We start from the raw sequence: 24962 nt of genomic DNA, 5'->3' as shown, positions 1-24962 counted from the left end.
CTCCTTTCTCATCTTTGAACAACAAAATAAAAAAACCTATTTAGTTCGTTTACACGTACTTATGGGCAATTCCTCGTAAAGTTTTCTTTGTTTGCCTAATACTGTGGTGTAATTTTTACACTATTCTAATAAACGCCATTTGATGATGTTAATTGAAAGATAATAAATTAGAATCGAGATGTTGTTTTTCTTCTTCGAACGCATTTGAGGTTATTCCTCCTCTGCCCTTCAATTTTTCTCATTCTAGCAATCGTTGATATGAAAAAACACTTCTTAGTTCTTGGACGAATAAGAAACAATTGAAAAACAATATTTAAATATGTATATGTGACTCTGATTTAAAAAAAAAAAATGAATTTGTCTAGAATGAGAGAAGTCTAAGATAGGTTGATAAATATGCAGATGTAAATTAGCTGCTTGCTTAAATTTTTTCTCAATTTCCTATAGGTAATTATTTATGAAATAAACGAATTTAATTGTTAATTTTGTTGATATATATTTTTTTCAGACCACCAACAGAAAGATCAAGAGCCAATTCGATAGCATCGTTTCACACATCTGGTGGAGAAAACTCATCGGTAATGCATGCATCAGTTTGCAATATTTTATACCTATTTTGTATTGTTCGCCATGCTCTAATTTTCAATAGATACAAATGGTTTATCCGAAACCTTTACCCATAAGTATTGATTTCAACGATCCTCTTTAGATAGGAATCATCTCGCGGGAATATTTTACTCTACAGGATCTAACGATATAATTATATAGATACGTATTCGGTAGTTGTTCGCAGATATAGGGATACAAAACACATGTATCGATAAGAAGGAAGCTCGTTATTCGATTTTTTTGTAAAACGTTGAAAAATTAACGATAAGCAAAGATAAACGGTATCTTACTGAATTGCAAATGCAAAAACCTCCCATTTCCCTCGATAATATATTTTTTTTGAGCGAGATCGGGAATAAATCTGTAGCGTATTTTATCAAGCAAACTTTAATGGGATATCTAATTGACTTTTTTTTTTTTGTTCTAGCACCGTTCGGACGATGTGGAAATGAACCGTACGATGGTGTTTCACGTAGGACGTACAGATTTAAGGCTCATAAGCACTGATCGTAAAGAAGTTCTTTTATACAAACAACTTAGAGATGTTATAAATTGTGTTCACGTAAGGACTGATTTTTTCTCACCCTTCGTTGGGTCAATATACCTATCTCTGGTAAAATAGGCGGCATTTTTATGACATATGTTCATTTTCAGGGCAAGGAGGAAACCGATCATTTTGGAGTAATATGTCGAGATCCGAATAGCCCGAACACTTATCTCGGTTATGTATTCAAGTGTGAATCGAATTCTGTTGTCTCTGAAATAATAGGAGGTGACGTATTTCGCTTTTCTATTATACGCTTTGACGTATTGTTTCAAAGCTTGCAATACGAGGATTGTTAGTTCGTTATTTTTATTTATTGTACGTGTCGACTAACGAGATATTTTTTTAACGCGAGAGCTACGCATTTCGATTTCAAAGTTTCCGCCGTTTTCGTCTAAAGGTATCGAACGAAGCGGGTTTTCGGGTGAAATATTGAAATGAAAGTCGATCGAGTGAATTTTTTATAGAGAAATTTGTCTAATTAAACGAAGCATAATGAAGTTCAGGTTGAGAAATGAATCGGGTAAGAATTGAAATTCTACGTATTTCTGTTTTGAGTTTTTCAATCTGTTGCAAAAAAATTAAATTTTTGTGAAATTTCTTTCAACGTTGAAAAAATTTGATTTTTTTCATTGTGATTAATCTTCGAAGTGAGTATCGTTTTTCGGAGGAATTCATCGCGATGATATTTTCCAAAAATATAATATTTTTAAAAAATACCTACCTACGTAATTTTTCGGGTAGATCTAAGTGAAATTGCGCCAATGCATCGTGATTGAATAAAGGTATAGGTAGGTTTTCGAAAAATACAATTTCAACTAGGTATCAAAATCGGCCAGATAAGGAAAACAGTAAACATTCGAGTCTGGATGTTCTGAAATATTACAAATCGTGCCTAATGCTTGAAATCACGATCTGAATGCTCCACTTAATTGCCATAATTGCGCTTATGAGAATGTAGGTATTGTGATATTGTTGTTTTTTTCTTTTTTTCCTAATACAAAGTTGGCGCCGATATGCGGTCACGTGTTGTACTCGTTATTGTCATTTGAATAGTTTCTGGTAAAAACTTGACGAATTTCGAGGAAACGTGAGCAGCAATTTTTATGACTTAAATCATTAAATGCATTGCATATTGAAAAAAGTGCACAATCGCGATTAAAAGAAATAAATAAATGAAAGTAGTTTTATCGAACAACATTATAAAGTTATGGTCTCTCGAACACATTAAATCCTCGTATTGTGTGCGATTTCAAAGTTTAAATAATCAATGTACAGTATACTGTTTGAAAATGTTGCTGAACATGGAATTTTTTTATGATTCAGCGATAACTCAGTCTCACGCTCTGGGGAAGAAGAAAAGCAATGTTGTTATGAACTGCGAGCATTGCCCGATGGTTTGGTTTCAGAGACTTTTAAACGAGATTGAAGGTGAGTCGATTTGATAGCACTAAGGAGCCAAATTCGTGGTTTGTTTGATTTATTAATTTTGTTTATTTTTTAAAATTCTTTAAGGAGCCAAATTCGTGGTTTGTTTGATTTATTAATTTTGTTTATTTTTTAAAATTCTTTTTAGGAATGAAAGATCAAGATACACAAAACACGATACTCAAAAGACTCGAAGAACTACCGGAAGACGAACAAGAGATGATATTGAATAAATTGAACGCCACAGCTTCAATTAGCATTATTGACGACAACTGCAAAGAGCAGAACCAGCTTCTGTTGACATTGCTGAAAGCACATTGCGACGGCAAACAAAGCCGGCATGTTCACGATACTGTCGAAAACAGGTACGGAAATCAGCGGGTGACTTGATTTCGAGTTGGGCTATGTATAGAATTGTAATATTACCTCGATTGATACCGCAGGCATGAATTTTTAAACCATTATTTGGGCGGTGGAACGATTTTCATGAAAGCCAAGCGTTCATTGACTAGTTCGTTTGATCAGCTTTTGAAAAGGAAGCCTTCCAGAGATGATTTTGGTGTTATCAATAAAGAGGCTATAGCTCCTCCCGCTAAACCAGCTGCTATTACCAAGGTAAGCCTTGCTGAAAATCGCATTTCATCTAGGTACATTCATTGAAGGAGAGTTTTTTATAATTATTATAATGGTACATATTTTGTGCAGGAACATTCTCAGTCTTCAATATCGTCCTTGGATGTCGTCGAAGAGAATAATGCTCCCAAGAATGTTAACTCCTTGTCAAGTATCGTTAAAGAAAAAGAAAGCGGATATCTGTCTGATTCTGCGTCACCCCATAAAGGAGGTTTAAATAGTCCTAAAAATATGAGAGAAATGTAAGTTCGAAATTTTTGGGTGTATTCTAGTTTGGTTCTTTCTCAAAAACCAAAGCTGTCTTTTGGTCTCTACCAATACGATTTTTTCACTTTTTTGAAAATAATTACGAAAGAATTAGACTCATTTTTTGAAAAAAATTGTCATTTTTATTTCATCGTTTATTATAGGTAATTATTTTCTCTTATGTTGGTAGATTTCTTAAAGTAGGCAATTCGCCTCGAGCCTCAATAGTACCTTCTGATAACGAAGCTGACGACCTAGAAAACGAAGGAGGATCTTGGAGACATAATATTTTCAAAAATGTTGTCACTCCAAATAAACTTGCAAAAGGTACGTTCCATATCTTGAATTATCTTTGCTATTTCTATGGATGCTTAGCTTTTTACATTCATTCGCTTTTTAATTTCCAGAAGCTCCAATAAAAGCTCGTGGAAAAGAAGAATTACGTGCCTTGTGGAAAAAAGCCATCAATCAACAAATTTTATTAATCAGGATGGAAAAAGAAAATGCCAAATTATATGGTAATTTTTTCGCATCTTATTATGACTGAAAGTACCTTCTTAAATTTGCTCAATTTAACGTAGAGTTGTATTTTATAACAGCTAGACAAGAAGAAGCCACCATGAAACGGATAAAATTAGAATACGATGATATCTGCACATCGGGAAAAGAAAACACCGAAGTGTGGGAAGTCATGATCAACAAAGGAAATCGTAAATACGACGATCAAATGCTTTTACAAGCTGTACGAAAAGGTTAGCACAAACTGCCGTTTGACCATGGTATCAGGAAGCATTTTTTTCAAAATTTTTTACGAATTCATTTTCTGCACAGGTGTTCCTAGAAGTAGACGAGGAGATGTTTGGATATTTTTAGCGGAGCATTATTGTTCGAAAATGCCTCCTCCTATCGATTGCTACAAATTTCCGAAATACAATGTGCCATATGAACAATTACTAAAAGAGCTTACATCTCAACAACACGCTATATTAATCGATTTAGGTAACTCATCAGCATAATTTGGTTGAATTTTGTTTGTAAAATATCCGTTATAAACAACGTATTCGTGCATTTTTCATTTAGGGCGAACATTCCCGAACCATAGTTATTTCATGTCTCCTTTGGGACCTGGTCAACTCGGACTGTATAATTTATTGAAAGCGTACTCGCTGTTGGATGAAGAAGTAGGATATTGTCAAGGATTGAGCTTTATCGCTGGAATACTTTTGTTACACGTAAGCATTTTATTTCCGACGTTTTTTCAGAAATTTTCTCCGTATCAAAATGAAACATATAATGATTTTTGTTCCATTTGATTTATAGATGAGCGAAGATCAAGCTTTCATTATGTTACGACATTTGATGTTCAGACGTAACCTCCGACAACAATATTTACCTGACATGGCCGGACTTCAAGTGCAATTGTACCAATTAACTAGGTTATTGAAAGATTATCTGCCGGAATTATACGAACATTTTGATAAACACGAAATATCTCCGATATTATACGCCGCTCCGTGGATATTGACCATTTTCGCTTCTCAATTTCCTTTAGGATTTGTTGTGCGGATTTTTGGTAGGTATCACTATTGTAAAAATAGGTAGATAACGCTGTACAATTTCAGAATTTTTCACAACGTATTTATTATTTCTTGTAGATTTGATTTTCGTCGAAGGATCTGGTGTATTGTTCAAAGTGATATTAGCTTTGCTTAGTCATCATAAAGATGCTTTATTAGCATGCGATGGATTCGAATCGATCATGGATTATTTAAAAATAACGGTACCAGAAATCGATAAAAATGTTTTAGATCTTGTGATTAAACAAGTAGGTTTAAAAAATTATAATTTTACAAAATGAGTAGGTAGCAGATTGATGAACTATTTTTTTGTTGTTTAGGTTTCTACTACAGATATTACGAAACCATTGTTAGAATATAATGTTGAATATCACGTATTACAAGAAGAACTTTCCACCCCTCGTCCCGAAACTAAAAAATTGAAACAGATGGAAGAAGTTAATAAAGCTCTTAAAGAAAAAAATCAATCGTTGATGGAACAACTAGAGGTATATTTTGTCATTCGTTTTCTTTAAAGAGAGTTTTCAATTTCGTTATTAGATAGGTACGTCATTTCAACAAGAAACTTCTTATGTTTTAGATCGCTCTCAGCAACAACAGTCGTTTGGAAACAGTCCGGGTGAAACATTTATCGCAAATTAATAAATTGGAAAGTGAAGTACGTGCTTTAGAAGTAACGGTCAACACGTTGGGAAATTTTATATCGACGATAGCGTACGGAAAAAGCGACATTGAAATACCAAACGACGTTCTCAGAATTTTATCTCAGTTGAATATGGCCGAAAGACGTCGTAGCTTACCGAAATCATCGTTGACTGATTTAAACGTCGATTTTAAAGCAGCTAAAGATCAACATATCACTCTTGGTCAAATCAAGTCTAATAGTTTGACGCCTAAAATGGGTTCGTCGTATTTTGCCAACTCATTCGATCAAATTCGCCAACAAAAATTGAATCAGTTACCAAATAACGTAAATAATAAAAAATTACAAGAGGTGTCCGACAGCAGTAAACATTTCACAAAGTCGTTATCCGATACCAGAAATATTAAATTTGATAAAATCATCGAAGAATCTGCCGACCGCAGTCAAAGTTTGGGTCGAGTTTTATCGCCTCAAGAAATGGAAACGCTAAAACTGTTTCAAAAAAATTACTCGAAAGAATTGCGTAAAAACGAAGACACCGTTAAAACAAAAGCACCCATGCTGACATCTAAAAGCAGCTTTGAACTGGGCGTTCCTTCCAATTTACTTCAAACTGACGGAAATTCGCCGTATCCGTTGAATTGCGGAGGAGTGCAAATCTCATTCGCCGGCTCGACCAAACTGAAGAGTCTTCGTCCTTCTAGGATTAAAACAGAAATGCACATTAACGTGCCTAAACATTTAATTAAAGAACATAGTTCGAGTAGTGAAAACAACAATAGTGTTGATAATAATGATTCGGCATTCGACGAAAGCGTCGAGTCGATTGACTCAAACGGTAATCTTTCGGATAAAGCTGAAAGCACCGTGAGTGCGGTGCAAGATTCGAAGATGTGTAATTCCGATATAACGATTAGTTGATCGTGTGGATTTTCTTCCGTGCCATTGCACAGTATTTGATTTTTCAAACGAATACTCCAAGTATTAAATAGTTCCAAAAATTCGTTTTAGATTTACCTACTCGTAGAGATACTTTTGATAATTATTTTGTTACGTCAGTTGATAAATTTAAGTTTTATGTCTATGAGACTGTTAATTAGAGATCGATGGTAAATATATTTTTTTGATCTCTTTAATTTGCGAATGAATTTCATTTTTGTGATTATTATTGTTGATTGATTGTGATTTTTTTTCTTTTTTTTTTTGACATTACATTATTGTGTATTCCGTTATAGAGTCCTCTTTATATTTATTATGATAATTGATAATGATAGTTTATTTTCTTATTCTTATCCAGTGACGTAGAAAATTTTCTAATTAAATGAATATTATGAATGATTTTAAATTTGATATATTTATTTGAATTTTTAAAAAAATGACTAATATTAAACGTTAGTAATTTAATTATGCCTATTTCCGAATCAGATAATGATTTTATGTACATGTACTTGAGCAGTACTCACAATTACATGGATTTTTAAATATATTCTTTTTGTGTATTAATTTTTTTCATTTCTTTCATCAGAAATAAAATTGCTAGGTGGTTTTTATGGAAGTAGGTATGGAGTAAGTACTTCTTCAAATTTCTTGATTCTCGCTGCTCTCTAAATAAATACCTACCTATGGCATTCAAATGGAAAATTGGAAATTGTATACCTTTTCTAAAATTTGATTGGATGTTTAATTTTTATTCCAAGTGTTTTTTTGAAAAAAAATTTACCTTTTTCCCACTAAATCCCATTGGTATTGCAGAACTCGCTGAACAATCAACAATGACAATGAGAAAAGTCAAAAGTCTAGGAAACATTAGTCTGTTCAAGATCACTAGATGTGTTTTTTCAATTTTTTACACGAATTTCGGCAGATTTTCGAGAATGTGGAATTTGAACGTTTTTTTAAAATCTCACTTTTTTTAGACCATACATCAACTTTCAAAACTTTAAGTCTTCTTTTTTTTAGGAAAAATAAAATGTAAAATGTAAAGGGTGTCCAAACTCCATTTTCAAAAGTCAAAACCTACTACCCTAGCGGATTCTCGTGGATTCTATATAAATCTAGAATCTGCCAATTGTCAAAATTCATATATTCTCGAAAATCTGCAAAGCCAAAACCAAAATCGGAAATCCATGTAAAAAAAACACAATTTACTACTTTTTGCCACTTTGCCAAGGATTGAAAGCTGAGGAAGTTTGGGATTTTTGAAAGCTAAAAGCTCTGCTCTAGCCAAAAACTTTATTTATTCAGCTTTCTTTCAGCTATTTTTAATTTTACAAATTCATTTGGTTCAGTTTCTGTTTGTTTTTTTTTTCATTTTCGCATTTTACTTCTCTTGTTTTCTCAAGTCAAGTTTCAGTTTTCTCATGTTTTTGTTGTATTTTTAAAAACTAAAAAGCTGAAAGATAAAAGCTAAAAGCTGAGGAAGTTTGGGATTTTTGAAAGCTAAAAGCTCAAGTCAAAGTCAAAACTTTCATCTTTCAGCGTTTCAGCTTTCCATCCCATCCGAGCTTTTTGCTTTGCTTTCTTTGTTTTTTATTTTTTTTTCAAATTGGGAAAGTTCTTTCATATTTCAACGTAATTACTAGTAATTACATTCGTGTTTACCATTTACCATTCAAAAATACCTACCCGATTGACTTTTCACGTTCGCAAAGATGGCAGCACTAGCATAGAGAAATGATGACCTTGGATTCCGTTTTGAAAAACATGTGTTCCGAATTTTTTTAGGCGAAGAAAGTAGTGGCGGGGTGAAAGTAATCGTAAAACGTTTTCATCACGGTGTTTCTCATTGATTGAGAAGTTCGCACGCCGAATTTGATTGAAAAATGTGGTTGTGAAGAAAATTTTCGGTTCATGCTTTTAAAGTTTGTCAATATTTTGTGAAAAAGTTGTCGTTAAACGATACTCGATTGATTTTTAACGTTCAAAGTGATGAATATTTTCAAAAGCACCTTTTTATGTTGAAAATCCATTGTTTTTTCCCGCTATTTTCGTGACATGCGGTTTCTTTTCCAGAGGTATTGTTCGAGTTTTTTCTGTAAGTACTTTGTTGATTTGTCTCGTACGTTGAAAAAAGTTACAGTCCAATTGGCTTTTAAAATCGGTCAAATGCTTTTTTCGAATTATCGTTCTCAAAGTATCTTATCACCGTCGTAGTAGCTAACCACGTGCTGCTGGCGTAGAGTTCAGTTACACCTTAGTAACACGTGAAAACCCAGTGACTTTTACGTAATTGTTGTTCCCGATGAATTGAATCAAGAGCTGCATGCAGTTCTTTTTCAGTTCATCGCATATGTTGTTGTAGAGTGATTTTATGGGTGTAGGCCTTTCTCTAATAACCTCGTTTCATTGACAGGCGAATCTGAAGTTTACCGCAAGTAGTACTTCATCCAGAGTATCTTTTCTTACACGCCCATATGACCGAATTTGTTGAAGGATGGACTATTGTGCAAACCTTAGGAGAAGGATCCTACGGAGAGTACGACTTACTTTGATTACGAACTTTGCGATACGTCGTTAGTCTTTGTAAATGTGTACTAATCGAAACGTGTTCCAGGGTGAAGCTGTTGACGAACCGAAATACCGGCAGTGCGGTCGCTATGAAAACAATAGACTTGGCGAAACACCCAAACGTCGTAAAAGCCGTGAGAAAAGAAATCATTATCCATAAAGATCTTTCGCATCCGAACATCATAGGCTATTATGGTCAAAGACAGAATGACACGAGTGTGTACATTTTCCTCGAATATGCCTCCGGTGGAGAATTATTTGACCGAATTGGTTAGTCCAGAGGTGAATATTCAGTATCGCGTTTATCTAGGTTCGTCTTTGAACATCTCATTATTTTGTCTCATGTGGTAGAGCCGGATGTTGGGATGTTACCGGGCGAAGCTCAGAAATTTTTCCAACAGTTGTTATCCGGTGTTGTAAGTGTCATTCGTATTCTCGCCTCGTGTGTGTAACAGTTTCATAATTAGTGTTTTTTTTTTGGTTGAAATTTTAGGAATATCTACATTCCAGGGGAATCGCACATCGTGATCTGAAACCAGAAAATTTGCTGTTAGACGACAGTGGAAATTTAAAGATCAGTGATTTTGGCATGGCGACGTATTTTCGACTCGACGGCAGGGTAAATTATCTCTTAGTTTGATATTTTGTTTTGTTATTTTAAAAAAATGCTATTAACCCTTGAATTAACGTATTTAGGAAAGATTGTTAGAAAACCGTTGTGGAACTTTGCCTTACGCCGCGCCGGAAGTTTTACTGAATTGTTACGCTTACGCCGCTGAACCTGTAGATATCTGGTCTTGCGGTATCATTTTAGTCGCCCTATTAGCTGGAGGTGAGTTGAAAGAATTTGTCAAGTTTACACGTGTGGCCTGTGTAATGTAATTTTCAATTTGTAGTTACTAACATTTCTAGATTTAGTGTAGTGTCAACGTTCCAACAATGCGAAGATTGAATGTTCTGGTATCTTTGGTATTCGAGCTGTAGGTTAGTTATATGCACCTAAGCTAGATACCGAAGCTATCATGACATTTTTTGCCTTACCTTACTGATCATCCTGTAACCGATTTGGAGTTAATATCTAATTGTACCATAGTATTTTTAATTGCATTTTTGTACTAATGAGAATGTATATTGTATTTTTTTTTCAAGTTAATTTTAACCGTATTTAGTTTTTAAAATCATACAAATTGACTTGTACTCGTATCAACGGCTTATCGCTTTCGTATTAGATAAAATCGCGTTTATCACGCATTTGCTAGTGTAATTTTTACTATTAATTATGTATCGAGTGAAACTTTAGAACGTTTTTTTAAATGGTAGCTTAGTATTACGCAACGCAGATTTAGTGTAACAGTCGGAAAGCACCAGCTTTTTATCGAATCACTTTTTTTTAAATTATAAAATGGACGTTGAAATAAAGTTTTTTGGATTGTGATATTCGCCTATGAATAGAACTTCTTGAAATTGCGAATGACGAATGAAGCCTAGAGGGAGGTGTGTTGAACTGAAAGGGGTATTGTTGCATTTGGATGGAAAGAGAGGATGGAGTTTGAAAATTTTAGTTCTTATTTCAATAATTTTCTTAGTTTTCGAAAGAACGCAATGTGTACTGACCTACTGATGTACTTAGTTATTGTGTATGTCACGTTAAAGTCATTAATGTCCTTTAATCAAATTTGTCTTTAGCTAGTACCCATTTTGTTGTTAAAATTTAACATGTGTTTTCGAATGATTTGTATCTAAGCAGAAGTTGTGTATTTACCGAAACCTCTCTTGTGTTATTTTTAAGCAATTGTTTTATCTAACGTTATTACACCGCTCCATTGTGTAAAGTAGAATTTAGAGTTAGACTTTTACTTCCCTCGAATTCGAATAAAAAAAAATCCATCATTTTAATCTTTCGTATTAATTTTCAGAGTTACCGTGGGATCAGCCTTCGAACGATTGCGAAGAGTACAAAAATTGGAAAAGTGACAAATACATGCAAGTTACTCCCTGGTCCAAGTTGGACACGATAGCGTTATCTCTTGTGCGAAAAATTTTAGTACCATCGCCCAAAGATCGGTATACAATAGCCAAAATCAGGGACCATCGTTGGTATAATAAACGTTTCTCTGACAATTTCAGTAAGTACTTAGTCATTCGAGTATTCGTATTTTTTCCCCTCTACTTTTTAAGTTCCTCGTTGCAAAAAGAAGCGGAGAAGAATACGAACAGAAGCACCATCTCAGGTACTGAGTGACACCTGCGGTACTAATGATATCACTCAGGTTTATTCGGTATCTTGGCATGGTGTTCGAAGTTCACACAGAATTGATCGAATGAATGAAGTAAGGTGAACATAACGGAATAATGAACCCGTATGTGTTTGTAAATTTACTCTTCGTATACTTGTTGACCATAGCATGGACGTAGTTTGAAGATTGCTTTTATCGTGCTTCAGACTTTACTTTGGTAGAAAGCTGTGTGAGATGTGAACGCTCCAAGTCATAAAGCTTATTTACCAAAGCAAAGTTCGTAGTATTGTCTGCGTTATTTGTGCTTCGTATACCGGTTAGTATGATGAACGTTATTTAGTAGTAGTTTGTAATTGAAGTTTGTTATTATCCTAGTGTTGAATTACTTAGTGTTCTGTGTGTAATCTTACATCGTAAATTTATTCTTCTATTTTCTATTTTGAACATAATTGGACGTTTTTTTTAATTCACTAGCATCTTGTGATGTTACGGATTCCGCACGCGAGTCTAAATTATGCAAATCTCAGCCTCAAGATTCGTGTAACATGGAGATAACTCACGATTCCATGTTCGATAATGGATATTCGTTCTCGCAACCTACGCAGATTGATGATTTGCTTATATCAACTCAGTTATTATTGTCGCAACCAGCTAACGCTAACACGGTTCGTGTCGAATGATCAGTTATTATTTTGACGTTTCATTAGAAGTGTTTTAATCTTGATTATTATTACATGTTGCAGAATTGCGTTCAAAGATTAGTTCGACGTATGACTAGATTTTTCGTTACCGTTAACGTGGACCAAGGTGCGGCCTGCTTAATCGAAATAATTGAAAAGCTAGGCTATTCGTGGAAAATTTTTTCCGCTGGAGTGGTGCGTGTTGCTAATTTTTCATTTTATTGATTAATCTTTGTTAACGTTTCATTACCGAGTTGATTTTCTCGTTTTTTTCACAGATTACCATTAGTACGTTGGATCGTCGTAAATCACCGTTGACTTTCAAAGCGAGTATTTTAGACATGGATGGTAGAACTTTGATGGATTTTAGGCTGTCCAAAGGATGTGGATTGGAATTCAAAAGATGTTTTATTGCCGTCCGTAAAGAATTGAATGCGATTATTGTTAAAGGACAAGTTTCTTGGTCTTGTGTCTCGTAGATCTAATCTTTTAAACGCGTTGTTGAGACTGATTTTTTATTTTGTACTTTTATATGGTTTTTTTAATTATCGTATTACGTTTTAATCTGTGCCTGTGCCATGTTTTTATATCAAATTTTATATGTGATAAATGTAAGATTTTAATATTTCGAGTGAGTAAACGATATACCTCATCAGTTTTAAATTCGTTTCCAAGTATTTATTATTTTCACAAACTAGTGATCGTCTGTTTGACGCGAGTGTCGGAAGATGACGATTTTTTCAGGATATAAGCGTTAATTCTACGATGAAATGTGAGTAGGTTTCATAGCGAAAAGAAAATGAATACAATTCATTGAATTTGATCAAACCCGTATAACCTCTTCATTTGTCTAAAAAGTAATTCGTTCATTTCGACACATTAGATTAGCGGTAAACATCAATACGCTAATGCTAGCTTTTCTACAATTTAAAAATTTTTCGCCTTTGAATACGTATGAATAGCAACTATTCATTAGATGAACTAAAAATTCGTTTTCTGCCTTGAAATGAATTATTTTGAGTTACAAATTTAACAATTTTTGCTTTTTGGTAACAATAAAATGTGTTCACGTTTGTGGCATTTGTTGTAAAAATTTTATTCGACTTATTCTGTTCTGATTTACTTAATCGTTCGTTTTTATAAGTAGTACGTTTGTTTTTTTTGTTGTTACCCTTCACCAACTTCTTCCCATTAAATTTGGATTAGGCTTTTAATTAATTTATTTATTTGAATATTCCGATCTTTTCTTTCAAAAATCAGTCGTTTTTTAAAGAGGTATCTATACGATGGTTTTTTTTAGTGTGGTCAAAATTCATCACTACGGATGTTTTCCTTGAAAAATTCATTTTTAGAAGTCCCTAAAATATTGCACTGATCTGCATTTTCCTAAAAAAAACCAGACTTTTCAACTTTTCGAGATTTTCATTTTTTTTTCTAGCATGTGATGATGGTATTTTTTTAAAAAGTCTGTTTTTTTTTTTACATAAATATGAATTCTGCTTGGGGGGCCACTCCGCCCCCCCCCCCGGTTGCGGCGCCTATGTGAATGGCCCGAAGCGAGGGAAAAAGCTTTGGAAAACTTGTGATTTTGAAAAGTGAAACAAACATCAATTTTAATGTGAAAATTCGATCTTTTTGATCTCAATTTTTTTTTAATTTTACGAGTTCTCGTTTATCAAATAAATTATGGAGATTTATGTAATGTTCGCCGCGAAGAAGGAAATAGAGAAAAATAGAAACTAAATCATTTTTAATATGAGAAGAAATTCGGTGAAAGAGGTTTTAAAGGACCACTAAAGCATTGAAGGTTGTTGAAAATTGAATTTATATCCACTTCATCCATTCATTCAGTTTCATCGGTCACATGTAAATCCTCAGATTTTATCTCTTCGTCAGAATTTCATTTTCGTTCCCATCTCTTCATTACACAGCTTTGAACTTTTCTTAAAACGAATAAAGTAGAAAAGCTGTGAAGCGTGAAAATATGAACGAATCTATTCAAAGTACTCGAACATAGCCGAAGGCTAACCTAACGGAATTGCACGAACGCTAACCTAACCTAACGGAATTGCCCGAAGGCTAACCTAACGGAAATACACGAAGTCTAACCTAACGTGAGGTTTGTTCGTTCGCTTTTGCTCTCGTTAGGTTAGGTTACGTTAGGTTAGCTAACCTAACCTAACTATAGCAAAATCCGATCGATTTTCTGCTAACCTAACCTAACTGTAGCAAAATCCGGCGTTCTCTTACAATGATAGGGTTAGGTTTGCGTGTTTTTTATGCGAACTCAATTAAACTGGTAAGTTTAGCAAAAAACGTATTACCAACTCTAGCTTTTAAGCTACTTATGAAGAATTAAATCATCTCATGGGAAAATGGAGAATCGATGAATAAATTGAGAAGATGTGTGTGTATTTGAATCGTTGCGAATTTTTTGGGTGTAATTGTTGTTTCAGGAATCAACAATTAGTCGGCGAAAATTTTTCAATTTCATTTCTCATTTTTAAAAAAAATTTTCATGTTGCTAGTACCGTTATCGATGATTTTGTATACTCTTCAGTTCAGGCAGACATTATATCAAAATTCGCCAATATCTTCCGAAGTATTATTAACCGTTCCTTAATTTTTCAACTGCTTTATTCGTAGTGACGACTTCATCGTATTATAAATTAAAGCGTTCAAATATTCAATAGGAAAGTCGAAGAAAAAATCCCGAAAAAACTGTTCGACGTTGGAAGATATCTATCTATTGATTATAACAAAACGAAGAATCAAGCGGAGATGCATCGCTCAATCGCTCATTGTGTTCTAGAATTTGCTTTGTTGAATGTTTAAATTGAGTATTTTCGGATTAGCTTCCGTTGCATGTTAAATTCGTATAATTGATAAATTGTTATGATTATGAATGACATTTTAATTACAGTTATTTCCATCAACTGCTAAACATCTTCTAATAGAAGAATTAGAAATTTTATCAAGATTTTCGACACTCTTTGCTCGAATATGAGTTTCATTTCAGATTGTTTACAAAACCTATGAACTCAATAATGAGCGCGTAATGTTTGCTTTTGAAATCAAAGACGTTCTCCATCTCTTGGTACGTCCTCTAGGTACAATATATTTCTATTTATCAACATATTCTCACACAGATAGAAAACCTTCTTTACCAGTAGATATATGAGGATAAAAAACGAACTACGAGATAACATTCAAATAGCATTGTAATTGTTCATTTATCCGGTCACATAAAAAGTACATAAAACAATACATTTCAGAATTAACCAAAAATTACAGAGCATTGTTCACAAAGGGTTCATCAAGGTTGGTACAAAGAGTTGAAGCGACTTATGAACACGAATTTGAGCAATAGATAAAAAACATGTTCTGTAAAAAGCTCGACGTTTAATTACAAAATGTATAGGTATGTAGAAAAAACGATCGTAACTGTGCAAAAATTAATTTAGTGACTGTTTTTAAAACAATTTTAAAACGAGTATTTTTTTCTTCTTTAAAATTGAGATCATTATTTGTCATGTTTCATCATTGGTTTAACTTTAAAATGACTAGAAAACGAGTTCATTTCTAATTTAAATGTTTCTATTTTTAATTTAAATCGAAGCCGGTTACATGAACGAAGACTTTTTTATTTACATCGATGAGATTTTTTTTGAGATTCTCAAGTATAAAAAAATATAAAATTAAACGTAACGCGCGATATAAAAATGTTACCGATGATATTTTTAGATATTGAGATGGAATGTAAAAATTTACACATTTTGAGGTGAATAATTCCACGTAACAAACCGGAAATGAATAGTAACTGATAGGTTTGGTAACATCGAATTATGCCTACGTGAAATTACTCGATATTGTAAGGTAGGTACATTAAAACGATTTCGAAATCGTCTTCAGGTATACTGCGCATTGCGTATCAAATTATTAAAAGGAAAAATGGACAGTAAAAATATAGATTCAGTTTTTATGACAATATGACTACGTTTATCTTGACTAGTTACAGACGAAATTCATGTCCATTTCATTCATTTGAATCGTGTTGGCAGGTATACCTGGAATAAGACGAAGGCGAATTCGATGTAAATAATAATTCGTCGAAGTAGAACATTATAGAATACCGCCCACTTAAGAATATAACAAATAATATCATGCACATAATAACACACAAATAAAAATTAAACCAATTATCATAGCATCACACAATAAGTTCCGACGTGAGTATTTAACAAAAATAGCTACGGTATTTAAAATTAAGTAGTTTATTATCAGGTCCTAACAAACAACCCCCATTTTCAATATAAATATAACATTTTTTTTGTTGCTTTTGGTAAGAGAAACGAGAACCAAAAAAAAAAACAAAAAAATATAGGATAGTAAAAAACATTTTGTAGAACTGAAAACTAAATATGGCACAAACAATCAATTTAGAAGGTTAAACACTCCCTGAGTAATGATTTTATGCGAAAACAACGTCCAATAAAAATAAATAACGTACAAAAATTCAAATAAAAAAGAAAATAATAGCGGCATTACAAACAACCAATTTATCGATGAACTCCAAAAAGATTTGAATTATGTCTAGTTCTCCTCTTACAACCGATGTCGTTTTCAATATTTGGTTTAGTGCTTTGAAGGAGAGCCCAAGTTCTTTGGAAATCAATTGTCGTATATCCTACAGAAACTTTACTCGCTTCAGTAGGACGTTGTCCGGCTGGCGAAGAAGGTTTTTTATTAGAATCCACGTCAACCAAAATGTATTCTAATTTATTTTCAGGAGACTCTTCAACGTGCCCTTCAACCGCAGGCAAATCCATGTAAAGTTTGCCTGGAGGCAATTCTAAGTAATGTTTGTTGTATTTCTCAGGTAAACACAAGTAAGGATTTTGAGAACTGCTGGCTTTTCCGTCGTCGTCCATTCCAGTTTCAACGTTTATGTAGAGGGGACTACTAGTAGCTGAATTTTTAACTTTTACCGGAGAGTAATTTTTCTTATCATCGCTCTTCGTTTTGATGTCTCTTTCCTCGAAATTGTATATAGGAGACGATACTAGACCCGGAGAAACAGGAGTATGAGGACAACTACTTGAACTACCGACACTTTCTAGACGATAACGATTCATAGGGACAGCTCTAGGTTCTAGGTAATTACTTTGCGAAATATCACCATGCGGCACATTAAGATTACCACAGCTCCTCTGCAAAAATCAGGTTATTTAATAATACGAGTTCTGATCCGTAGGTTAAAGATACGATGTAAACAAATTACTTGTATATTAGCTTGTAGTAGTCGAAACAGCTGCTCAGCTTGAACACACCTAAATGCGAATATTCCTTCACCGGTTGGGCAACGACGACCCGCTTCGAAACTAAAAATATTAAATTCGAAACCGTATCTACGAAGAGTACGAATAGGCCATTGAATTGGCGGTCTTCTCGGTTGATGGAGTATCAGGAACTCCGGAGTAACTTCGATTTTACCCGGTAAGTGATCATTTCCCTCCTGATCAATGTTAGTAACCTTCAAAAAAATACAAAATGCAGAAAAGGTGAGTATAGCTTCTCGACTACGTATCAACCAAAATAAAAATGTCGATTACTTACACCAAAGAAGTTTCCGTCATCCTCTTCATCATTAGTATCAAGATCAGGAGGATCAACAGTTTCTGGTTTCCGGAAAGCGCAACCCATTTTTGAGCATTCTAGAAGTAAGTTCGATAGCTATTACCTGGCAAAATATTGTGTTCGAGATTAGCAAACAAAATGAAGTACAAAAAATAGAAGCTTTCAATTTGTAGATTGAGTTTATCTAATGATAAAGATCAAACGTAACACCTACTATATAGCCAGTTAAATTCAATTGAATCTAGTGCAGTAATTCAGAAATTAAATTAACGACATAATAGAAATGCTCACTTCTTCGAAAACGGCCGTCAAAAGTGATTCCGACGAGATTCTAAGAAATCATTGGTGAAGGTGTAATTACACTGATTATCACTATAAATAACGATTACAAATGTAACAGAAGAAACACAACATGTAGTCTCATTGAAATTTAACGAAGTGTAAGTTTAAATTTGTTTTAATTAAGCCGAAACAGCACTAAATTGAGACTGAGAGCTGTGCATTTGATTGCAAGGTTGCAACGTTAGTTATCGTTATCACAAATCTTCGAATTGAGATGAGCGAGACGTTTGTTGATGCGTATATGTTCGTAATTCCGAATTCGTAGTGTTTTCGTCGTCAATTCGTCATTCACGTTGCAACTCACGAATTTTGTAAAATTACATTTCCACTGAAATGTGTGCCTCAACAAGAACAAATCGGAGTAAAAGGATAATTAGAAATAATCAACTCGCATTTCGTCGGCTAAGTGCGGAAGGGTGCCTCGTGCAACTCGTTACTTGATACCTGTGTAAAACGGTCTTTCCACTCTGAGCACCATCTATCAGTCCAAATGTTCAAACCAAAAGTTATGTTACCTCAAGGCACCCTTCCCATCGCGGAAGATACCTTTAGATTTGAACTTGGACTGATAGATGGCGCTCAGTGTGGAAAGGCAGTTTTACACAGGTATCAAGTAACGATTTGCACGAGGCACCCTTCCGCACTTAGCCGACGATTTCTTTTATCATTAGAGTTCAATATTCACGAAAAAAACTATGGACTTTTCTTTTTTTAATTTCAGGGAAGAATCAAGCCCATCTTTCGCAAAAAATGAGTAGTGTCGTCACTTTTTTTTGCCAACTGAATAAGGTAATGAGGTTGAAGTTATCTTTCGACCATTTCAATTTTCAATTTCAACCATTTCAGAAGGAGAAACTGATTGAAAAAAACTTCGTAGTATGGTATTGATGTAACTAGTCAACAGCTAAAATCAAAATTTTCAATTTTTTCTCACAATTTTTGGCGAAAATTGAAATTAAAAATTCATAACTTACAAATTTCCGTGACTTATTTCAAGTGCAATCAAAAAGGTGAACTGATGAAGTGTTTATCTTTTTTATCAGTTTCATATTTTTCTCGTTTATCTAGTCGTTTTTAAAAAATTTAAAATTTTCAAAATACTCCGATTTGAAGAAAAATTCTTGAAAATTATACCCTGTGAGTTTCTCTTGCTGTTCGTAAAAAATGTTACACTCGCGTCTTTAAGCAATGGCTGAGCAACTTAAAATGTAAGTATAGGTAGTAATATTTTTGACGAGTGTTTTCATGTTCGAAATTTTTGAAAGATAAATTGAAAAATTTTCTTGCAGATTAGTTTGTGGAGACGTAGAAGGCAAATTCAAAAAATTATTTACCCGAGTGGATAATATCACCAAGAAATCTGGACCATTCGATTACCTATTCTGTGTTGGAAACTTCTTTGGTTCATCGGACGAAGAATTTTCTCCTTACAAATCCGGCGAATTAAAAAGTATATTGTGTTGCATAGCTTTATTATTGTTTTTTTGGATACATTTCAAAATATTCTGTAATTAGGCCCGATTTCTACGTATGTATTGGGTCCCAACGATGCCACATTCCTGAAGCACTATCCCGAAGTCAATGGTTGCGAATTAGCTCACAATATTACCTACTTGGGTAAGGTATTCCGTATTTCTACATGTATTTTGATGTCTAATGTAATGGTGAATCTAATTCGTGTATTTCTCAGGTAAAAGAGGCGTTTTCAATACAAATTCTGGATTAACAATAGCATACGTGAGTGGAGTAGAAAATTCTAAACTCAGTAAAGAATGCCAAATCACCGAAGACGATATCGATAGAGTTCGAACAGCGTGCATTAAAAGCCAGCAAGCGACGTATCGTGGAACTGATATTTTGTTAACATCCCAGTGGCCTGCTGGTATTACAGATTTAGGCAAAAACTCTGTACGTGAAATTTAATTTAAAATTTAGTGGTGTTAATTTGCTTATACAATTGTAATATTTTGACATTTAATTTACAGATTAGTAATCCTCCTAAAGGTTCTGTATTGCTGGCAAAATTAGCGTATCAGATCAAACCTAGATATCATTTCTTCGCTTTGGAAAAACGTCATTATGAACGACCTCCATACAAGTAAGTTTTGCCGATCATTTTTCGTAGCAACCTTCCAAATTTCGTTAATTTTAATATTTTATTTCAGAAATCAAATCCCTGGATTTGGAGATCATATCACTCGACCTATTGCATTGGCCAATGTTGCCAATGAAAATAAGGAGAAGTGGTTGTACGCGATGAATGTGAAGCCATTAAAATACATGAGAGATTACGAATTGTATCAGTTGACTACGGATACGACAGAATGTCCTTTTTCATTCGAAGATGATGTCAAGCATCAGCAATATTTTTATGACATGAATTATAGAGATCGTGGTGATAAAAACCGTAAACGTAAGAATAGAAATGAAGAATTCGAGCTGCGTAAACAAAAAGTTATGAACGTCAGTCAAGGTAAGAATTTAAAATTGAATTTCTATTAATTTCAAATGTTTACTGAGCAATGTTCAAATTGATTATCGCGGGTTTTTCTCTGCAGATGATTGCTGGTTTTGTTTGGCTAGTCCAAAATTCGAAAAACATCTGGTTGTTAGTATAGGAGAGGAGGTACGCAAATGTTGACATTCATTTTATCATCATTTCACTATCATTTACTTAGTAATGTTTGTTATTATTATTTTTGCGCTGGTTGCTTTATTAATATTATTCATCGGTATTCGCAGTCTTATCTGACTCTGGCAAAAGGAGGATTAGTTGCTGATCATGTGATGATTTTACCTATTGCTCATTACCGAGTATATTCTGAAATGCCCAAGTCACTACGTGATGAAATTGAACAGTATCCTTTTCATATCTCAATATGCTTTTTTAAATTTTTTACTTATTTAGTTTTTTCCTTAACTTCGTCGATAGATTTAAAAAATCATTGACTCTTTACTGTAAAAGTCGCGGAAAAGTACCAGTTTTCTTTGATCGTAATTTCAAAACTCCTCATTATCAGATGCAAGTAATTCCGATTCCATCTAAATTAACTGCAGCAGCGAGAGATTTGTTCATGGTAATATTTAATAATGGAAGTACTTATATTATAGTATGAGATGAAATAATTACTTTGAAATTGATTATCATTATTTCCAGGATCTGGCTGAAGAAAAAGGTCTTTCTTTAACGGAAGTGCCATCAACCGCCAAACTGGAAGATATTTCAACATCGGATAGTTCCTACTTTTACGTAGAAATAGGAGAATATAGGCTAATGCACAGTATCAAAAAATTCTTTCCCCTGCAATTCGCACGGTAATATAATTTCATCAGAATAAAAATCTCATAGATCGGTTTCGTGATTCAATTTTCAATTTTCTTAATTTCAGAGAAGTACTAGCGAATGAGAGATTATTGAATTTACAAGACCGAATCGAGTGGAGAAATTGTCCCACATCTAGAGAAGAAGAAGAAGATATTCTCAAAACATTCAGAAATGATTTTTCGAGTTACGATTTCACTGCGTAAAAACAAATCGCAGAATGTAATGTACAATTTTATAATGCATTTTTGACAATACATAACAACAAACACGGTCATCTTAAATAATTTACGATTAATCTATATTCAACTCAAACTATTGCATCTGGCCTGAAGTCTTCCAGTGGTAGGTCATCCGTGATTGTAAAATCTGTGTTGGTTTTACTTTTCACTCGATCTTCTACTTCTTTCAACCGCTTTATTGTGTCATAATGTTTCTCCTGACAATATATCCTGTGTCAGAAATTTATGCAAATCAGTAAAAACAAAGCGATGTAATAATTTCATTAAAAAGTTGATGTAATACACACATGTATGGAAAAGCGGTGACTATCAGAGCGCCAAAAGCGACATGGAGCGATCTCATACCATTACTTGTGAGCAAAAATGTGAGAAAAGAACCACCCGTGGCTGCTGACATGCCATACAGAAAACTGTCGCGGAAACATGGAATGCCGAACACATCATTACCAAAGAAATAGTATCCCTGAAGAATGTCAAAAAAATCAATACTCGCCTATTCAACAAAATGTAGGAATGATTTAGTAGTATGATTGTGTATTACTTACAGAGGATTTCTTTTCGATCGGATCGAGCATGATGAAGGTAAATTATTAATTGAACGTTGAAGGCGACGTTTTTTGGAAATTCATAAGTTGTTAATTATTATTTCATGAATTAAAATACAATCGTTAATCACGTTATTATAATTTCCAATTTCGTGAAATTTTTACAATTTGCCGTGCTCTTATCAATCAGTTTCTTCCTTATCAAAGAAGTAAGAAGGTGTTTATGCGCAAAGTCAGGCGCGCATGTGTCGAATAAGTTGCATAACTTTCATCACGAAGGCAAACGATTAGAATTAGAAATCGTCACACTTTTTCGATTTTTTTCCTAATTCAATAATTTTTACGAACATTGATGGCGCCGACGGTGAATTTTTTCATTCGTTCAACATTTTTTGGTTTACTGTCATCTGATCAGTACGACAAACCATCAGCACGCCAAATTATCAGCATTTTATTATTTTTATTTCACAAAATAAAAACTGCAAAACCAAAGTATAAGCACGCCAATCCGTCAGTACGCCATACCATCAGTACGTCAAACGGTCAGCATAGATGACAAGCGTCTATCCGTGTATCCGAAGCAAAGGGGCACCTTTTTTGTAAGGTTACAATGTTGCGTGCGTTGGTGTTTTTAAGCAAGAAGTCATGACCGTAACTTAAACTTTTGTAAAAACGTCGTAAAATCACTCAAAAGTGCCCTTTTTCCGATTTTAATTTTTTTTTAAATTTTTTTTTAAAGAAACGCGTGGGGTGCGCGCTCGGCTTCGCCTCGCGCGTGTCCGCATCTCCTACTTTTGCTACGCGAGTACTCCTCGTGAATCGGGCGCTTCGCGCCCTCGCGGCCCCTCAAGGGCCGCACTCGGAGCAAGAGCTCGCTTCGCTCACTCTGCACTTATTCGGTCGGGCGCTTCGCGCCCTCCCTCAATATTTACATATCAGCATTTAACCTAACCTTAACCTAACCTCTCTTTAATAATTACAAAATCATGCCGAATACGAATATGCTGCTTTCTACTTCAGTCAAAAATTCATTGCTGATAGTTTGGCGTACTGATGGTTTGACGTACTGACGAATTGGCGTGCTTATACTCTGGTTTTGCGCTTTTAAGGTTTTTTAATTTTGTAGAATAAAATGCTGATAGTTTGGCGTGCTGATGGTTTGTCATACTGATCAAATGGCGTCACCCCACATTTTTTGTTACCATTTTTAGGGGCTGATGCAGCACTAAACGCTGAATAGGAAAACAAAATTTAATTTACTAGAAACCACTATAAAAGGAATAGAAACAATTTGGTTGAATTTTTTCAATTCATTGAGCTTGCTTGTCATTGTGGTCCTATTGGTGGTATTGATTGTTGTTAATGAAGAATTTTGAAATTATTAAAATCAGAATGATCGTTTGATTCATCATTCGTTTCCGAAATCCAAAATGATATTGATATTACATAATTATTTAATATTTTACCTCGTTAGTCGTTGGTGCACGTTGGTGTGTTACGATCACGATTACGAATGAATTTATTAGTCATAATCATAATTCATAAGTGTGATAATTTCCGAAGTATGTTTAATCAAAATGAGGAAATCGTTTTCTTTTCTCAAAAAATGAAAAAAAAATTTTCGTAGAATCTATTTCTCATTTTCATTTTTACAGAAAAAAATTATGATGATTGATAATGAATAAAACAAAATAAATTGAGCTTCACTGACAGTCAGTGACACGTGATTTTATATTTTCTTCATTTATTATGTATGAAGTATGATCCATTTTATTTGTATATTTCCAATTTTCAATTATTCCAAACTTTCTCAATTTCGAATTTTTTTTTCTATCAAAGCTTCAATTTTAAAGACTTTAAAAAGCAATAAATCGATTCGATAGGTACTTCAGAAGTTCAGATATGAGTTGAATCTCTCAGTCAGAACTCACAACTCAAAGAGATACGAAAGTTGAAAATTCACAAGTGACGGAAAGCATCAAGCGTAGCGAAATTTCAAGCAGAAACTGACCAAAATTTTCCAAAGTCCAAACCAATGAAAAAATTCGTTCGAAAAAATTAATCAACCAATCACATTTTTTCTGAAACGTTTCTCTCCGCGCCATCACCAATCACATCACACATCACACTAAGGCTCTATATAAAGTGGGTGAGCGCATCGGCCATTTTGTTCCCTGAGTGATAACGGACTAGTAAGTATGCATACAATTTCTCACGTAAAAAATGCAATTTTCTCGATAGTTCGCGAGTCCGGGTGAACTTACGTGTAGTCTCAAATTAAAGACAATAAAATTTCCTATCGATCGATGTTAAATTTTGATCATTTCATGAAAAAATAACGACTTTATGAATACTTCAATTTTACTGATTTCTGCGTACTACGTACGTCGTCTTTAAACTAAAAATACTCGAAATTTTCAGTGGACGCATAGGTATTTTATTACAGTAAAATGTTCGTTATTTTATCCTCTTTAAAATGAGCTATTACCGAAAGCTCTACATGCAACCGTTCAAAAGTTTTCGAAGTTGAAAGTTGGGAAAACAAGCTGCGGATGGTTAGTACTGAACTTTGAACTAATATTACTCGAAATTTTCAGTGGACACGTAGGTATTTTAATACATCAAAATGTTTGTAATTGTATCCTTTTTAAAATGGTTGTTTACCGAAAGCTCTACCTTCAACCGTTCAAAAGTTTTTGAAGTTCAAAGTTGCGGAAAGTGGTCAAATTGTGTTATCACTGTTATCAGTCACTTAGTTTTGATCAGTATT

The 24962-nt window shown here is 33.9% G+C and overlaps 4 protein-coding genes across 10 annotated transcripts in view; 3 read left to right on the top strand and 1 right to left on the bottom strand.

Annotated features, from left to right (window-relative positions):
• Positions 1 to 7183, top strand: part of plx (PTB_TBC1D1_like and TBC domain-containing protein plx) — a 37734-nt gene extending 30551 nt beyond the window's left edge. For 4 of the 5 annotated variants that reach the window (XM_065351666.1, XM_065351668.1, XM_065351667.1 and 1 more), the window contains 16 exons: positions 509 to 578; positions 1037 to 1171; positions 1264 to 1381; positions 2480 to 2584; positions 2730 to 2946; positions 3025 to 3196; positions 3287 to 3456; positions 3651 to 3787; positions 3868 to 3978; positions 4060 to 4212; positions 4292 to 4459; positions 4541 to 4692; positions 4781 to 5033; positions 5116 to 5285; positions 5358 to 5525; positions 5618 to 7183. In XM_065351666.1, the coding sequence (XP_065207738.1) occupies positions 509 to 578; positions 1037 to 1171; positions 1264 to 1381; positions 2480 to 2584; positions 2730 to 2946; positions 3025 to 3196; positions 3287 to 3456; positions 3651 to 3787; positions 3868 to 3978; positions 4060 to 4212; positions 4292 to 4459; positions 4541 to 4692; positions 4781 to 5033; positions 5116 to 5285; positions 5358 to 5525; positions 5618 to 6601 (3283 nt within the window). In that variant the 3' untranslated portion in view covers positions 6602 to 7183. Of the gene's footprint in view, positions 1 to 508; positions 579 to 1036; positions 1172 to 1263; positions 1382 to 1535; positions 1677 to 2479; positions 2585 to 2729; positions 2947 to 3024; positions 3197 to 3286; positions 3457 to 3650; positions 3788 to 3867; positions 3979 to 4059; positions 4213 to 4291; positions 4460 to 4540; positions 4693 to 4780; positions 5034 to 5115; positions 5286 to 5357; positions 5526 to 5617 lie in introns of those variants that run through there. The other variant, XM_065351670.1, reaches the window with a different exon arrangement.
• Positions 7184 to 8425: 1242 nt separating this feature from the next.
• LOC135836695 (serine/threonine-protein kinase grp-like) lies at positions 8426 to 12767 on the top strand. 2 transcript variants are annotated; one of them, XM_065351674.1, is made up of 10 exons: positions 8429 to 8714; positions 9033 to 9155; positions 9234 to 9457; positions 9539 to 9603; positions 9681 to 9806; positions 9884 to 10019; positions 11104 to 11313; positions 11899 to 12089; positions 12168 to 12299; positions 12383 to 12767. In XM_065351674.1, the coding sequence occupies exons 2-10, from the start codon at positions 9094 to 9096 to the stop codon at positions 12581 to 12583; spliced, it is 1347 nt and encodes a 448-aa protein (XP_065207746.1). In that variant the 5' UTR covers positions 8429 to 8714; positions 9033 to 9093; the 3' UTR covers positions 12584 to 12767. The 2 variants fall into 2 exon arrangements, with proteins under 2 accessions (XP_065207747.1, XP_065207746.1); XM_065351675.1 differs by lacking the exon at positions 11104 to 11313 and having other exon boundaries at positions 8426 to 8714.
• A 2540-nt stretch (positions 12768 to 15307) lies between these two features.
• On the bottom strand, positions 15308 to 18496 carry LOC135836689 (fibroblast growth factor receptor substrate 3). 2 transcript variants are annotated; one of them, XM_065351664.1, is made up of 4 exons: positions 17956 to 18496; positions 17721 to 17844; positions 17386 to 17637; positions 15308 to 17314 (listed from the first exon to the last, which is right to left on the bottom strand). In XM_065351664.1, exons 2-4 carry the CDS (start codon positions 17805 to 17807, stop codon positions 16664 to 16666), a joined length of 990 nt encoding a protein of 329 aa, XP_065207736.1. In that variant the 5' UTR covers positions 17808 to 17844; positions 17956 to 18496; the 3' UTR covers positions 15308 to 16663. The 2 variants fall into 2 exon arrangements, with proteins under 2 accessions (XP_065207736.1, XP_065207735.1); XM_065351663.1 differs by having other exon boundaries at positions 18033 to 18496.
• A 273-nt stretch (positions 18497 to 18769) lies between these two features.
• LOC135836688 (CWF19-like protein 1) lies at positions 18770 to 21682 on the top strand. Its single transcript, XM_065351662.1, has 11 exons — positions 18770 to 19291; positions 19373 to 19533; positions 19599 to 19700; positions 19774 to 19991; positions 20069 to 20181; positions 20249 to 20556; positions 20642 to 20709; positions 20826 to 20941; positions 21016 to 21160; positions 21241 to 21398; positions 21473 to 21682. The coding sequence occupies exons 1-11, from the start codon at positions 19272 to 19274 to the stop codon at positions 21609 to 21611; spliced, it is 1548 nt and encodes a 515-aa protein (XP_065207734.1). The 5' UTR covers positions 18770 to 19271; the 3' UTR covers positions 21612 to 21682.
• Positions 21683 to 24962: the final 3280 nt, after the last annotated feature.

This window comes from Planococcus citri, chromosome 2 (assembly GCF_950023065.1).
Source record: "Planococcus citri chromosome 2, ihPlaCitr1.1, whole genome shotgun sequence".
NCBI lineage: Eukaryota > Metazoa > Arthropoda > Insecta > Hemiptera > Pseudococcidae > Planococcus > Planococcus citri.
The sequence above is the reverse complement of the archived record's forward strand: the minus strand, read 5'-3'. Positions and strand labels throughout refer to the sequence as shown.

Bases quoted from the DNA above. Each gene is read 5' to 3' on its own strand.
- LOC135836688 (XM_065351662.1), top strand. From the start codon at position 19,272: ATGGCTGAGCAACTTAAAAT. The intron at 19,534-19,598 runs GTATATTGTGTT...TTCTGTAATTAG, and splicing joins CAAATCCGGCGAATTAAAAA to GCCCGATTTCTACGTATGTA. The intron at 19,701-19,773 runs GTAAGGTATTCC...TGTATTTCTCAG, and splicing joins TCACAATATTACCTACTTGG to GTAAAAGAGGCGTTTTCAAT.
- LOC135836695 (XM_065351674.1), top strand. From the start codon at position 9,094: ATGACCGAATTTGTTGAAGGATGGACTATTGTGCAAACCTTAGGAGAA. The intron at 9,604-9,680 runs GTAAGTGTCATT...TTGAAATTTTAG, and splicing joins AACAGTTGTTATCCGGTGTT to GAATATCTACATTCCAGGGG. The intron at 9,807-9,883 runs GTAAATTATCTC...TAACGTATTTAG, and splicing joins ATTTTCGACTCGACGGCAGG to GAAAGATTGTTAGAAAACCG.
- LOC135836689 (XM_065351664.1), bottom strand. From the start codon at position 17,807: ATGGGTTGCGCTTTCCGGAAACCAGAAACTGTTGATCCTCCTGATCTT. The intron at 17,638-17,720 runs GTAAGTAATCGA...ATTTTTTTGAAG, and splicing joins ATGACGGAAACTTCTTTGGT to GTTACTAACATTGATCAGGA. The intron at 17,315-17,385 runs GTAATTTGTTTA...TGATTTTTGCAG, and splicing joins TACTACAAGCTAATATACAA to AGGAGCTGTGGTAATCTTAA.